The 16,233-nt window shown below is 53.9% G+C and overlaps 1 protein-coding gene across 1 annotated transcript in view; it reads right to left on the bottom strand.

Moving 5' to 3' along the window:
* PIK3R3 (phosphoinositide-3-kinase regulatory subunit 3) overlaps positions 1–16,233 on the bottom strand; it is a 358,799-nt gene that overhangs the window by 269,800 nt on the left and 72,766 nt on the right. The window contains exon 3 of the mRNA XM_050961835.1: positions 3,146–3,238. Within this exon, the coding sequence (XP_050817792.1) occupies positions 3,146–3,238 (93 nt within the window). The remainder of the gene's footprint in view (positions 1–3,145; positions 3,239–16,233) is intronic.

The following is a 16,233-nucleotide window of genomic DNA, read 5'->3' as shown; positions in this document are numbered from 1 at the left end:
CTATTAGAATCGCTATTGTTGCTCAGCCCTGCCCAAGGGCCTGAGCTACTGACTCAGTGTTTGTTGCCCCACCCTGACCGAGGGCCAGGGCCTAACGGGTACTGTTGCTCAGCCCTGCCCCGGGCCTGAGCCCCCTTGCCCCGCGGAGCAGGCAATTGCCGCAAGGACTGCCGGACTATTTCCCTGGACCCACCGGGGTGTAGTGAGCCGGTGTGGCTTCCCTCTTCCCCCCAGAGAGGGTCGAGCCCCGGCCGCACTCGGTCACAGACGAAGGCGGGGTTGGGCTGGGGCGGGAGCCTCACCCATTCTCTTGGGGCCCCTGCAGAGCCTGGGGCAAATTGCCCCACTTGCCACCCCCCCTTCCCCCCGGGCGGCCTTGATTTCTGAGTGGCAACGGCATTCTAGAGCACAGCAGCAAACGTGAAGTGGCTACAGCTTTGTTACAGGTCCAGGGGAGAAGTCGGTGTGCATGAGGAACTGCAGCCATACAAAGGCCCTGGGAAATATTAGCTAGGTTGACACTGATTTTGCTTCAGTTTGCAGAGCTGACGTCTCATAGAGAATGAAGGGGACAAATTTCACATCTCTCTGATATTCAGTTTCTGGCTGTCTCAGGCACGGCCTCGCTTTGCATTCCATTCATGTTGGGATGGTTCTCTTTGCAACCAGAAGAGCTGAAAATTCAGGGGGAGATTCCTCAAAACTCAATGGAGCTATACCAGCATAGAGCTGGGAGTGAGAGAGCAGGGACACCCCGCCCAAACTGCAGTGTGGAGGCATACACGCGGATGTTTCTATGACCCAAGCCAACGCCTATAGAACTGGCCAGTTTGGATGTGTTAGGTGCCTATGAGTAGGGTGACCAGACAGCAAATGTGAAAAATTGGGACAGGGGGTGGGCAGTAATAGGACCCTATATAAGAAAAAGACCCCCAAATTGGGTCTGTCCCTATAAAATCGGGACATCTGGTCACCGTGCCTGTGAGTGTCTCCCTTCCTGTTACTAAAGTTAGATCTAGAGCTGGATAAACAATGGGAAGGATTCTTTTTTTTGCAATGAAAAATATGGAAAGCTAAAAGTACTTTTCCTTTTTGCTTATTCAAAAATTTTCACACACACACAAAGATACTTCAGACTTTCAGGTTTTGGGGCTTTCGCCCATTTTTTTCCGTTTCCCAATATCCTTTTTTTTTTTTTTTCATTTTACCACCGATAAAGAGGAAAAAAGGGAAAGTCAAAATCTGAACATTTTTTGTCTTCAGATTTCATTAAAAAACCCAGAAAAATACAAAAAAACCTCTTTTTGGCAAAAATGGTTTTTTGAATAAAAATGGCCTTTTTGATAAAAAAAATTAATTACAAAAATTCAAAATGACATATTAAATCCATGTTAAGGGGACAATCCATCAAGCTGTAGCCCTCCTCTGACCTCACCCAAGCTCCCTTTCAACAGAGCAATTGGGACGTCACTAGAGTTGGTCTGAAAATGGGGTTTTACCCACAGAAAATGTTGATGAAAAAAATCATTTGTCAAAATTTTTCAAAGAAAAGTTTGATTTTACAGTTAGAAAACATTAAAAAACTAAAATATTTTGATTTGGAAATCCTGCTGCAATGCCTCAAGGGAGTAACATTTTGGGTGACTCATGCTCCCATCTTCCTCTATTGACTGGGCTCCTTGATTGCACTACCTCTCCCATGATGCACCACAGTTTCTTCTCATGGTGAGGGGAGGCAGTAGCATCATGGGAGACCTTGAGCATAGTGTATTATGGGGGATGTAGTCCAGCTGAGTGTCCCAAGGGAGGGGAATGGAAACTCATTGAACTGCAACTCCCATGAGACACTGGGGCAAGCTATCGGAATCAAAATATTTCAGTTACTTTTTGTGAAAACTGTCATTTAGACCAAAAAACGTTTCCACTGAACAACAATTTTGATGGAAAATTACCCGCCAGCCCTAGACTTTTCCAAGAAGGGGGATGGATGTTCAGGGACTCCGCATTCCCTTTACATGCACTCCCTGCTGCAACGAGAGCCAACAGGCCTCTCTCTTCCCCAGCTACAGAGAAGTAAAGCCCTTTGCAATGCTATGAGTTGCACAGTTTGCCAGAGTCCTAATGGCGTCTGAGCCTCACATTGCTGGTTTCATGTGCAATTATTCTCTCAGCTCTGCTGTTATGGAGCAATATGTAACATGCAGCTTCGGAGGAGACCAAAGGACAGCTGCAAAGGGGCTGATGATTCCTGGGTGCAGAGGACGAGGCTCATGTTCTTACCCTCCACCATCAGTGTGGTGTCAATAGCCCTGTCGCTGCTTGGGGATGAATCCCAATTCTGCAGTCAGTGACAGCCATGCTCTGAACCAGCAGAGCCCAGTGCTAAACTCCCGCAGTGTAAACTGTCTGCATGCAGGGCCTGCTCTGGTTGCTGCACCAACAACTGCCAAGCCCCAGGCAGAACAGGGCTGTGGTTGAACCATGATAGCAAACGACCTCTGCTCATCGACAGACATCAAGTACTAGAATCGCAACCGATGCCTAGCATGCCTGCGGCAAATACGGCAGCCCCCATCTCGAGCGATGATAGGGACTGAACTGGAGATCTGAGCCGAATAGGCAAGCTGGCAAGCCTAGAGTTGTAACGAACCCATCTCTGCCGTGGATCGGAAACAGAGGGGAGGACCCTAGCTGGCATGTAGCACAGTTTTCCCTGTCCGGAGCAGACATGTTTTTGGTGGTTTCACTTTAGATAATGCTACCCCATAGGTAATCCATCCTCGAGATTCAATAGCATGGCTTGTGCAGGTGGTTGCTGCATATTTCAGAGTGGTACTAGGGACGGTTGCAGTCTGTGCTACTGTCAGGCTGGAGCCTTGTTTAAAAGGTTTCAACCATGTGGAGTCAAATCTTGTTCTCACTCCGGCATAGATCTGAAATAGCTCCATTAAAGTCAGTGGAGGCGCACTGGTGTAAATCTAGATTTTGGTCCCCGGTGTGGATGGGGCCTGTTTCTGACTGTCCATCGTGCTGTGTCAGCAGGAAAGGAGTGTGCATGACACATGGAATACGCATGCCCAATGCATGTATTTGTCCCAACTGGAAGAAATGCGAGGAGGTGGCCAAGGAAACATGCCTGACGTACCTTGTTTTTCCAAAGCTTCAATGAGTCTCATTACAATCAGAGGTGCTTGTTCGGGGAGCCTTAACTCTGCAACCTCGGCCTGCCCAGTGGGTCCTGTTAGAGAGACAGATGAGAGACAAATAAAGAGGATTTAGCAGAGTGGATCTCAGCGCTTGTCAACAAGGCAATTTGGCTGGACAGCAGCTGTAGTGCAGTTAAATAGCATATTCAATCTCTCTGATGGGCCAGTGCCTGGAAAGTAGGGGGTGATAATGAGCCAAGCAAATAATTTGCAAAGAATCATTTATTAGATGGATTTCTCCTCTTTCCCACCTTGCTAATTGTGCGCAAACAAACAACAGATTGTCTCAGATTCATCATTTGAAGCCATTCTCCAGGCACTTGCTCCAGTTAATTAATTCCAGGCTCGTTATTCAAACATGCAAGCTGTGGTCTCTGTCTGTTTCATGACTGGACGGCCCTAAGTCACAGGATCAGGTTTCCAGCGTTACTGCTGGTACAGGGGAATTTGAATTTCCTCTCTGAGAGCAGTTCCTAAGAGTCCCATTCTAACCACAGGACAGGGACACATTCGCAGTATGCGGTGAGCGAACACAGGCTTCTGCCTACACTACGGAGACCACATCAGCATAGCTATGCATAGCTCCACTGTAACCATAGCGTATGCCGATAGGAGTTTTCCTGACGGAGGAGAAACGTCACCTCCCCGAACAATGTTTAGCTTTGCCGACAGAAGCACTCTTCTGTTGGCGCAACTGTGTCTACACTGGGATTTTGTCGCTTGGGGTGTCTGTTTTTTCACACCCTTGATGCACACAGCCATGCTGGGATCTGTTTTAAGGACAGCCCAAGCCACAATCAAAGCAAATTCCTTTGAATTCCTGAGCCTCTGTTAACCAGAAGCTGGGAATGGGCGACAGGGGATGGATCACTTGATCACCTGTTCTGTTCATTTCCTCTGGGGCATCTGGCATTGGCCACTGTTGGAAGAAAGGACATTGGGCTAGACAGACCTTTGGTCTGACCCAGTATGGCCGTTCTTATGTTCTAACAAATGTTAATGGACGATTTTCCCCAGCAGCTTCCCAAGTGCTAGCAATAACTTTGGTTCCCCGCTCGCGTAAGGACTCTTCCCCACTTGCTCAAACTGCCCTTAGAGCAGCCAGGATTACTGCTGTTTTGACAGCGCGTGATGGGCCCTGAATATTAACGTATTATTTCCTCTGCCCTCCCCCACAGCAACTGCAAAATCAGAATTAAACGGGGAATAGCCCAGCAGCAGGGCACCTCCCCTTCCATTCACGGGGAATGGAAGGCCTGCCACCCTCACACACACTACTTACACCTTGGTACCAATGTCAATTTCCCAGCATCCATGCTGGAGCTGTGGTGTTGCGAACGTTCCTCACCGCCACCAGGCCTGCAGGCTAGTTGTAGCTTTGCCTTGGGGTTTGTTTGTTTATTTATATTTGTTATGGGGGAACTTCTCATCCTAAAATCTGCATGATGCCTGCACCTGGTCATTGGGTGCACTGTGTAGGCCCCTGGATTGTCACTCTAGTTTGCTTGTGAGCTTCTTTTTACACGGAACGTGTCTTCTTCTAGAACTTGTGCCAAGCACACTCCCGGCGCCCAACATAGGAAGGAAAAACTATGGGCCAGGTCCTCAGCTGGAATGGTTCAGCTAAGCTGCATCGAATCAGCGAGAGCCATTTATTCCTTGTGACCAAACCATTGTTGTGCCGGCGCGTGGTTATGGTTTGCAGTGAGGCACCAGTTAATAATGAGCAAGGCAGGGCTGTAGGGGTTAGTTCTGAGGATACGGTTGGTGGCATTCTTCTCCCTGAATGAATCCCCCAGCATGGTGTTTGGGAGTGTCATGCTGCCAGGTGTTTCACTTTCCAGGCAGGATGTGTAATTAAGCTTCTCTAAGTGCTCTCTGCATTAAAGACCCCTTGACATGTCTCCGGAGAGCCAGGGGTTTCAGCCCAGTGGGGCTCCTGTGTTCTCACTCTCCATGATCCTCCAGGCCACAGCTATGTAATTAGCTACGTGGGAGAGTCTTCTTCCCCTCCGATTTAACAAAGTTTTTCCATTTACAAAGCACAACCCCAAAGCTCTAGGCACCATGACAGCAATTGCACTGGCAATCAGTTCAATAGCACCCAGCAGTCTGACAGGGGAGGCTGTAAATGGACCTGCAAACTCCATTGCATTGCACCCAAAGCCCCATCATATTCAGCCCTATTGTATCACAGCGTCTGCCAATCACCCCCTCATCCCACCCCGCCCCCGATCTATTGGCTCAGAGAGTCACACATTTCAAAGTCAGTAGGGAGCACTATGATCATCCAAGCCGACCCCCTGCATCATATAGGCCGGGGGAGAGGGGGATTGTTACCTGAGATTTTTATACATACATATACACACACAGACACGCACAAACACAAATTACAGAAGAGCTCAGCTTCCAGCTGGGCAGGCCAGATTTTTCCTTTTTGTAATTGAATTTTCTTTTAAAATCTGGCCGTAGGCGCAAGCCTGTTAATTTCAATTGGATCCTTTATTTTAAAAGACATTCTGTTCAGATTCTGGTTTCCATGCACATGCAGGAAAGCCCAGCATGAACAAGGCAGGAACTTGCATCGTGGGAATGCCTCAGCCCCCTGCTATTTCGTTTCTTTCCTTGTCAGCTGAGGATTTCTTCTCTCCTGCCTTATGATAGTTGTGGCACTCCGATGAACTCTGGTGATGAGGGCCATAGATGTGGACAGGCACACAGACAGGCAGGCATGGGGATGGACGGACAGCTGGGTCGATAGATGCATGGAGTACATGGGGGTGGATGGAGCAAACAACAGGGGATGTGCACATGACAAAGGCAGGCGAGGCCAAAGTTCCCTTCATGGAAGAATTGAAAAGCACCACCCAAAAAGCACAGGGTTGGCAGTTCTGCTCTGGCAGGGCCTTTCCGCAGAGGTGGGCTCTAAGTCTGTGGGGGCCTGGCCTGGGGCAGGTCTCCAGAGGACGGAGCAAGCAGGAAGAAGGAGGCTGTGGGTAAAGTTCTGGGCTGGGACTCAGGAGATCCGGATTCAATTCCTCTGCTCTGCTCCAGGGCAAGTCACTTCTGAGATTGTATTTTGCAGGGGACTGAGTGTTTCCAAGCCCACGTGTGAACATCCACACTGCATGGAAAGCCTGGGATTCCAGCGAGAGGACTCAGCTCTTCCAGCCGTGCCAATGCATCCACATTGCACTATGCAGATCTTCTGACTCGGGTGTGCAACTTGAGCTGCGTCCGCACTGCAGAATGACACGGCTTGGATTGGAGTTGCAGTGGTTCTAGGGCCCAGGTCCTGGGTGCTTGCTGACCCGATCTAGACTGATTTGTGTGTGGACAGACGCGGGGTGCCGGGGACGGACACAGTGTGGGCTCAAACCTGGGTCAGAGCTTGGGCTTAGTGTGAAATGTAGACATAGGGATGGGGCTAGCAAACCTGGGAGCAAAGTTCAAGCAATTTAATCATCACTGGATGATTCTCTGATCTGTTCGTTCCCTCTGGGGCACCTGGCATTGGCCACTGCCGGAAGACAGGATACTGGGCTAGATGGGCCTTTGGTCTGACCCAGTATAGCCGTTCCTATGGGGTTGAGATCCTGGGCAAGGTGCTCCGCTGGAGCCGCTCCATTGAGAATTCCGGTCCAAGCGAAAGATGTCAGTTGTTGTGTAGTAGCCGGTGGTTCCCAGAAGAGGCTCTGTCCCCCCTTTCCCAATCCGATTGGCCTCTCGCAACATCCCAACCTCCCCGCCACAACGAACCACATGAGATTGGGGAAAAGAAAAGAGAGATCCCTGGGGCTGGGCCAGGGTCAGCCCAGCATGGACACGGTTCGGTGAGTAACGGCCCTCCCGCTACGGGCTGCTGAGAGTAGATACCATGGCAAGATGGTGCAGATTGTACAGAAACCTGCTAGCCCAGAGCTCAATCCATAGACTGCTGCAGTGCGTGTGGTTAATTTAGTGAAGTGAACACTAAGTGGATAGTTCTGACACCCCTTTAAAATTTTCCTTCGCAGCCAGTTAATAGCTAGGCCAGAAATAACAAAATCCGTGCTGGGTCCCACCACTTTCTAAGCAGACGGGAGAGTGAGTCCCCCATCTCTTCTGTTTCTCTCAGCGCTGTCTGTCGTGCCCACAAAGACTTGATCCCCCTCCTATGGGAGGAACCAGCCATCTTCTTCGGTGCAGAACTGGGTGTCCTGGAGAGAGCAGGCTACTCTGCATTGCAAATGCGCCCTCTAGTTTGCCTGGTAAAGAACCAGACTGTGGGAAGAGGCAAGAATCGTTGCTGGATTCACCAGGCTCATAGGGATGGTGTTTAAGCTTTGGCGAGAGGTGACGAACGGGAGCTACATTACACAGAGGTCATGCTTGGGCATTTACAGGAGGACGTTGCAATGATCATTGTACACTCTGCAACGCAACAACCCTGCAGGTGTTCGCTGCAGCCCAGACCAGACACAGGAATGTTCTGCAATCCCGTGCCAGGGCCTTCCGCAGCGACCTGTGACCACAACCAAGCGGGTGCTGTGGTCATCCAGTGGGATCGAACCCACCACCTTCAGCATCAAAAGCAAACATCCCTCCTCTACAGGAGCTGCTTTAGCTGTGAGAAGTCAGCCATCGTTGTTCCTGGGGTCGGGCACCAGAGGGAGACAGGGCCACATGCACTGTGCCTTGACAACTCCATCCAGTCAAAAGCAGGACTTACTTCACCGGCTGTTCTGCAGCCTCCTCTGTGTTCCCCGGCTCTCTCAGAAAAGGCGGCTGAGTAGCAGAGGTGTCAGATCAGTCTGATGTGATGTGGCACGACAGGGCTCTGACAAGATCGTCGCTGTTCCAGTCTGGATGACTTTGCGCGTGAACAATACTGTGTTACTGGGAGGTTTTGAAAAACAGGGTATTCGTGTCACACACACAGATTTCCCCCTCCGTTGGTGTTCCAAGATAGGCTTCATTTTACCCTCTTTCACGTAATACTTCTACCCCTTTCCCACCCCGAATTAGCCCGTTTTACTCTGCAAATGGCTTACTTCTGAGGGGGGGGGGAAATATGATTTTGCATAAAGGACATTGCTACATTTCACAATTAAATGCAAAGTAAAGTAAACTGCTACTGATTCTGCCCTTCTCTCCCGCCTTCTGTTCCCATCAGCATTCTAGTTCTGCCTCCCTGACTTCCTCTACCCTTAACACCTCCCGTGACCAATGGCCTGAAAACTGCTGGCGGGGGGGGGGGTGCTCTGTGACCTCACACTGGTTTTTGCACCAGTCTAACTCCAGAAACAGGTGGAGTGACTCCTGACTGACACCAGGCCAATGCAGTTGTGATGCAGTAGGGACTGTCTGTGTGGGGAGTGGGAGAGCAGGGGAGGACTTTAGGGGATGGACGATGCCAGGGCCTGTAACCTGAGCTAGGTAAGGGAGGGGAAAGGTCAAACACCTTTGCCCGGGAAGGGGAACAAAGGAAGGGAGGGGCAGGAGGGAAGCAGTTTGAGTTTGGGCTTGGGGCTGTGTGGGTGGAATTCAGGGTATCCTAGCTAGAATCCAAGCACCCTGAAAGCCCAGAAGGACTCGGTGGAGGGGTCCTGACTGTGCCTGCAAGCTCTGCTGTAACCTGTGTTCCTGTTGTCCAATAAACCTTCTGTTTTACTGGCTGGCTAAGAGTCACTGTGGGTCCCAGGAAGAGGGGTGCAGGACCGGACTCCCCACACTCCGTGACAACTGGTGGCAGCGGTGGGATATACTGCACCCCGTGGACAGCGCTTCCTGCAGTAAGTGACTGGGGAGCAGTAAAACGAAGGGGTGGTTAACCCCTGGGAGTGTGTGCCCAGTGAGAAGGACTTTGCAGTAACAGGGTCCCCCGGAGGATTGCAGCGAGCAGTCCCAGGGGCGGAGGAGTCTGCAGCTCGACCCTGGCAGAGAGGTGGTGACCTCAAGAAGGCCTGGTGCACTAGGGGTCCCCCTGGAAACCGTGGGGAGCGGCGAGCACCCCGGCCTGTGAGTGGTCAGCAGGAAGATGTATGCCAAGCGGCGCAAGTGTGACCTGCTGGAGCTGTGTAAGCAGAGGGGGCTGCACCCGGGGAGACGCACCAAGGACCAGCTGATTGCCCAGCTGGAGCAGGAAGACCGCATGAATGAACGGAGCCCTGTCTCTGAGGGAAGCAGCCGAGCAGATGCAGCGCAGGCACCAGTGACTGTCCCTGCTGGGAGTGGTCAGCCGGCAGACGAGGGCTTCCCGAGACCCCCCCTTCCTAGGCGTAGAGGAAGGGCGGGGAGGAGCCCAGTGTATACCGAGGGCACCGTGACACCCCCGGCCAGCAGGGGAGCCTCACGGCGAAGCTCACCCCCCAGCAGGGGATCCTCCCGGCAACGCTCGGCATCCGTGGAGCGGATGCGGCTGGAATATGAAAGGGAGCTGAGACGGGAAGAGCTCGAGTTAAAGAGGCGAGAGCTGGAGGAGAAGGCGAAACAGCGTGAACATGAGGAGAACCAGCGTAAACATGAGGAGAACCAGCGTAAACATGAGGAGAACCAGCGCCAGCGTGAGTGGGAGGAGAAGGAGAAACAGCGTAAACATGAGCTGGACCTGGCCCGGCTGAGGAGCAGTGAGGCCCCGGCTGCGGTAAGTGAGGGGGGACCCAAGCCTACAAAGAGCTTTGATAAGCACTTGCTGCCCCGGCGTAAGGAGGGGGAGGACATAGATACCTTCCTGACGGCCTTTGAGAATGCCTGCGAGCTGCACAGGGTTGACCCTGCAGACAGGATCGCAGTTCTCACCCCCTTACTGGACTCCACAGCCGTGGAGGTGTACAGCCGACTGAAAGGGGCGGAGGCAGGGGACTACGAACTGTTCAAACAGGCCCTGCTCCGCGAGTTTGGGCTGACTCCTGAGATGTACCGGAAAAAGTTCCGGAGCCAGCGTAAAACCCGTGAGGTCACATACCTACAACTGGTCAACCGGGCGCAGGGGTATGCTCGCAAGTGGACAGCTGGGGCCCAAACTAAAGAGGACCTGCTTGACCTATTCATACTGGAGCACCTGTACGAGCAGTGCCCGTCCGACCTGAGGCTGTGGTTGATGGACCAGAAGCCGGAGAACCCGCAGCACGCAGGCCAGCTGGCCGACCAATTTGTGGACAGTCGGGCAGGGGATGGCAGGGAGGAGTCTCGAAGGAGCAGGCCTGCCTCAACGCAGAGAGAGAGTCATCATGGGACCTCCCAAAGGGGGCCTATGGAGAACCCCCCCAAAAGGGGAACATCCAGCGGCAGGTCCCTCCGACCCACTCAAGGGGACCCACGAGATATGGGCTGCTATCGCTGTGGCCAACGAGGTCACATACGGGCCCAGTGCCCCAAGCTCAGGGACAGACCAAGCAGACCCAACCCGCAGAGGGTGGACTGGGTAAAAACCCAATCGGAGGAGGGGTTACATTCCCAGGAAAGGGGGGTTGGCAACATACCACCTGTGGATGCTCCCGGTTCCGGGTTTTTGGTTTAACGGGTGGGCGCGGGGCTGCCCCTCCGGAAGGAGTGCATTGTTTCCCTGGAAGTGAATGGGAGGAAGGTCACTGGGTACTGGGACACGGGCGCAGAGGTGACGCTGGCCCGGCCCGAGGTGGTGGCCTCAGATCGGATGGTGCCCGACACCTACCTGACCCTGATGGGCGTGGGCGGGACCCCATTCAAGGTACCCGTGGCAAGGGTACACCTGAAATGGGGGGCCAAGGAGGGCCCCAAGGATGTGGGGGTACACCAATATTTGCCCACTGACGTGTTAATGGGAGGGGACCTTGAGGACTGGCCTAGTAACACCCAGAGTGCCCTGGTCGTGACTCGTAGTCAGAGTCGGCAAATGGCACTGCTCCCCGACAACGGGGAAGGTACTCGACCTGAGGTGCAGGACCCTAACTCAGGGAGCGGGGAACGCCCAGGGGCACGGTGCAGAGAGGCTGCGGCCTCAGACCCAGCCAGCAAGAGAGAGCCGGTCCCCATTCCTGTCCCAGCTGCTGAGTTCCAGGCCGAGTTGCAGAAAGATCCCTCCTTGCGGAAGCACAGGGACCGGGCTGACCTTAGTGCGGTACAGACCATGAGGAGAGGTTGCAAGGAGAGGTTCCTGTGGGAGAAGGGGTTCCTGTACCGAGAATAGGCTCCCCCAGGGGAAGTAGAGTCATGGGGGATCAGGAGGCAGCTGGTGGTTCCCCAGAAGTTCCGTCACAAGCTGTTGTACCTGGCCCATGACATCCCTCTCGCAGGGCACCAGGGAATCCGGCGCACCAGGCAGAGGCTGCTACAGAACTTTTACTGGCCTGGGGTCTTTACCCATGTCCGACAGTACTGCCAATCCTGTGACCCCTGCCAGAGGGTGGGGAAGGCCCGGGACAAGGGGAAAGCGGCTTTGAGGCCTTTACCCATCATAGAAGAACCTTTCCAGAAGGTGGCCATGGACATAGTGGGATCCCTCAGTAAGACGACCCGGCCAGGGAAGAAATACATCCTGGTGGTGGTGGATTTTGCCACTCGCTACCCCGAGGCGGTGGCCTTGTCCTCTATCGAAGCAGACACAGTGGCAGATGCGCTGCTGACAATTTTCAGCCGGGTGGGGTTCCCCAAGGAGGTCTTAACGGACCAGGGGTCCAACTTCATGTCGGCCCTGCTCCGGTCCTTATGGCAGAAATGTGGGGTCACGCACAACTGGCCCTCAGCGTATCACCCCCAGTCCAACGGGCTGGTAGAAAGGTTCAGCGGGACGCTGAAGATGATGCTAAAAACATTTATGAACCAGCATCCACAAGATTGGGACAAGTACTTACCTCACCTGCTGTTTGCGTACAGGGAGGTACCCCAGGAATCTACCGGGTTTTCACCTTTCGAACTGTTGTATGGAAGGCGGGTGAGGGGGCCCCTAGACCTGATGAGGGACGAATGGGAGGGGAAGGCCGCTCCCGAGGGAGAGTCAGTGGTGGAATATGTCCTGACCTTCCGGGAAAGACTGGCCGAGCTCATGGGCCTGGCCAGGGAGAATCTGGCCCGAGCCCAGAGGAGGCAGAAGGTCTGGTATGACCGCACAGCACGAGCCCGTGCCTTCGCCACCGGGGATCAGGTGATGGTTCTCATCCCCGTGAGGAGAAACAAACTCCAGGCCGCCTGGGAAGGGCCCTTCAAGGTTATCAAGCAACTGAATGAGGTAAACTATGTGGTGGAGCTGTCAAACCGGGCACATCACCGTCGGGTGTACCATGTGAACATGATGAAACCATACTATGACAGGGGGAATGTGGTGTTGGCCGTGTGTGGACATTGGGAGGGGCAGGGAGATGACCCCTTAGTGGATCTATTCCCTGGGACAAAAACTGGTTCCCCCCTGGAGGCGATTCCCCTCTCTGAGCAACTGACCCCGGGCCAGCACGCTGAGATCAGAGGGGTGCTGCATCTATACCGACAGCTGTTTTTCAACCAGCCTGGACGCACTAATTTAACTGTCCACCGGGTGGAGACCGGGTCACACCCCCCTATAAGATGCTCCCCTTTTCCGGTCACTGGTAAAACTGCCCAGGATCTTGAAAGAGAGGTCAGGGACATGCTGGCTTTGGGGGTGATCCAGCCGTCTTCCAGCCCTTGGGCCTCGCCAGTAGTGCTGGTTCCCAAGAAGGATGGGTCAATCCGGTTCTGTGTGGACTATCGAAAGCTCAATGCCATCACCGTATCTGATGCCTACCCTATGCCCAGGCCTGATGAGCTCCTAGACAAGCTGGGAGGTGCTCGGTACCTCACCACTATGGATCTTACCAAAGGCTACAGGCAAGTGCCGCTGGACGCAGATGCCAGGCTGAAATCGGCCTTTATCACCCCTCTGGGGCTCTATGAGTTTTTGACCCTGCCCTTCGGCCTCAAGGGAGCGCCGGCCACCTTCCAGCGCCTGGTGGATCAGCTACTGAGGGGGATGGAGAGTTTTGCCGTGGCGCATATTGACGACATCTGCGTCTTCAGTCAGACCTGGGAGGACCACGTGTCCCAGGTTAAACAAGTCCTGGACCGACTCCGAAAGGCTGGGTTAACAGTAAAGGCTGAGAAGTGCAAGGTGGGGATGGCTGAAGTATCTTACCTGGGCCATCGGGTGGGGAGCGGCTGCCTGAAGCCGGAACCAGCCAAGGTGGAGGTGATCAGAAACTGGCCTGCTCCCCAAACCAAAAAGCAGGTCCAGGCCTTTATTGGGATGGCGGGGTACTATCGAAGGTTCGTGCCCCACTTTAGTGCCATAGCCGGCCCCATCACTGAACTATGCAAAAAGGGGAAGCCAGACAAGGTGATCTGGACTGAGCAGTGCCAGGAGGCTTTCCGGGCGCTGAAGGAGGCTCTGGTTAGTGGCCCAGTTCTAGCAAACCCAAATTTTGAGAAACCCTTTATGGTGTTCACTGATGCCTCAGATACGGGACTGGGGGCAGTGTTAATGCAGGAGGATGAAAAGGGGGAGAGACACCCCATCATGAGTAAGAAGCTGCTACCCCGGGAACAAAGCTACGCGGCCATCGAGAAGGAATGCCTGGCCATGGTGTGGGCCCTTAAGAAGCTAGAGCCATATCTCTTTGGGCGACACTTCACCGTGTACACCGACCACTCTCCCCTGACCTGGCTGCACCAGATAAAAGGAGCCAACGCCAAGCTCCTAAGGTGGAGCCTGCTCCTCCAGGACTATGACATGGACGTGGTCCATGTGAAGGGAAGCGCCAACCTGACAGCGGATGCGTTGTCCCGGAGAGGGGACCCTGAACTTCCCCAGGTCACTGGGCAGAGTGACCCCGCTCAGTTCAGTCTCGAAGGGGGGAGAGATGTGATGCAGTAGGGACTGTCTGTGTGGGGAGTGGGAGAGCAGGGGAGGACTTTAGGGGATGGACGATGCCAGGGCCTGTAACCTGAGCTAGGTAAGGGAGGGGAAAGGTCAAACACCTTTGCCCGGGAAGGGGAACAAAGGAAGGGAGGGGCAGGAGGGAAGCAGTTTGAGTTTGGGCTTGGGGCTGTGTGGGTGGAATTCAGGGTATCCTAGCTAGAATCCAAGCACCCTGAAAGCCCAGAAGGACTCGGTGGAGGGGTCCTGACTGTGCCTGCAAGCTCTGCTGTAACCTGTGTTCCTGTTGTCCAATAAACCTTCTGTTTTACTGGCTGGCTAAGAGTCACTGTGGGTCCCAGGAAGAGGAGTGCAGGACCGGACTCCCCACACTCCGTGACAGCAGTGCAATCAGGCCACTTGGCATCAAGGGGAAATCTCACTAAAGCCGTGTAAGAGCAACATTCATTGCTCTCTCTGGGCCAGACCCTCTGCTAGGGTAAATCTGCCCAGTTCCAGTGTCATAGATGGAGTTACACCATTTTACATCAGCTGAGGATCTGGCCCATTATCTTGCAAAGGATCCCCTCCATAAATGCTTCACATCCTATTCAGTATCTGCTGCAATCTCTGGTGGCATCCTTACTGCCTCCCAGCGCAAGGATGTGCTGCTACTCTCAGTGGGATCTGCCCTACCATCTAAGCTTCCCAGGATACCTGCCAGGTGCAACCTCGCCGCTCTGCTGTTCATAATCCCTCCTAGGTCAGCATCATCTACCACCCGCTGAAATCTGCACTGGCCTCCATCACTCATTAACTAGAAATGACGTTTCCCGCATCCCACGTGACATAACCTCCAAAGCAGGGCAGGGGCAGGTAACAACACTTAATTGTTCTTCACGTTCTGCCAGCGGTATCCCGCTGCCCACCCGGCACTTAACTTCTCCTATTCCCACCCCACACACTAGAGCCGGAGACGGGCCCCGGCTGTGAAATTCAGATCCATACCCAGGTTTGGAACATCTCAAACTTCCCAGGTGTGTGGCCCCCAGCCCGGCCCTGCCTAGCAGCTCAGTGCAGGTGTGTGGAAGCCAAAAGCGAAACCGCTGCTCGGCCAGGGCCTGATCCAAAGCCCCCCTCACCCACCGGGGTCAATAGGAAGATTGCTACTGCCTTTGACGGGCTCTGGGTCGCAGCCCAAGTCTAGCCTGTCCACTGGGACCCTGGGAAGCCCCCTGACAGAGGTTGAGCTCCCATTTACCCACAGCTGCTGCTAATCCTCTCTGTCCCCCACTCATGTCATCCCTTGCCCTGGAGCTTGGCCCATTCCCAGCTGCAGAAACTCGGCCAGGCCTGAAGGAACTGGCCTAATCTCTTCCCTTCTCTTCTAGAAAGAGCAGAGGAGGTGCAGAGCCACACAGCTCAGAGCTGGAAGTAAATAATAGAGAGGAGTGTGGCTCTTGGCAAGACGGCCAGGGTATTTCTTTTAATCACAGCCTCTATTTAGCCGAGTTAACCCCTTGCTGGCAATGGCGCCTGCTGATCAGAGATGGGCTCAGACCCTGGACTGAAAAATGAACCTAGATCCCCAGGGGAAGTTGGAAGTGGCTCCTAGTATGTTTCTGGGGCCTGGCCCAAAGCATGTTGAGGTCAATCAGATCCTTTCCACTGGCTTCAAAGGCCTTTAAATCAGTACCACAATATGCCAAAGGCCAAACTGCAACTCCAAGCAGCACCTGTGAACTTTGGGGGGTTCAAAAGTGGAGTCTGTGTTAGGGGCTTGGGACCAAACCTCCCCACTCGGAACACATCCTTCCTTGGCACCAGACTGCCCCTTAGCCCCTGCAAATGGTGGAGAATGGAGGCAGCTGCTCAGGCTACGTTACTGATGGGGGAAAGACATGAATCCGCGAGCAGCTCGCTGCTTGAGCGGCAGCACCACCAGGCAGCCACTGAGCAGAGTCAGCAGCTCACTCAGTCCCCTGGGGCGGCCCTTCCGAAGCGATGCCCTTTGCGGCTGCATGGAGGGGCGCTGCAGAGACTCCAACTGAGCCAGCAGCCCTGCCTGCGGGACGCGGTGAGGGGAGCTCAGAGGGGAGAGCCCACATCCTTCAGGGTGCTGTTCTCTGGGGTGGGGCATCTCCCTTGGTTGAGCACTAGCGAGCCCCTCCTATGGGAGGTGGGCCGGGGAGCGGGCAGTGA

The sequence above is a fragment of the Gopherus flavomarginatus genome, chromosome 7 (genome assembly GCF_025201925.1).
Source record: "Gopherus flavomarginatus isolate rGopFla2 chromosome 7, rGopFla2.mat.asm, whole genome shotgun sequence".
NCBI classification, from domain to species: domain Eukaryota; kingdom Metazoa; phylum Chordata; order Testudines; family Testudinidae; genus Gopherus; species Gopherus flavomarginatus.
Note: the sequence above shows the minus strand (reverse complement) of the source record. Positions and strands in the feature narration are given on the sequence as shown.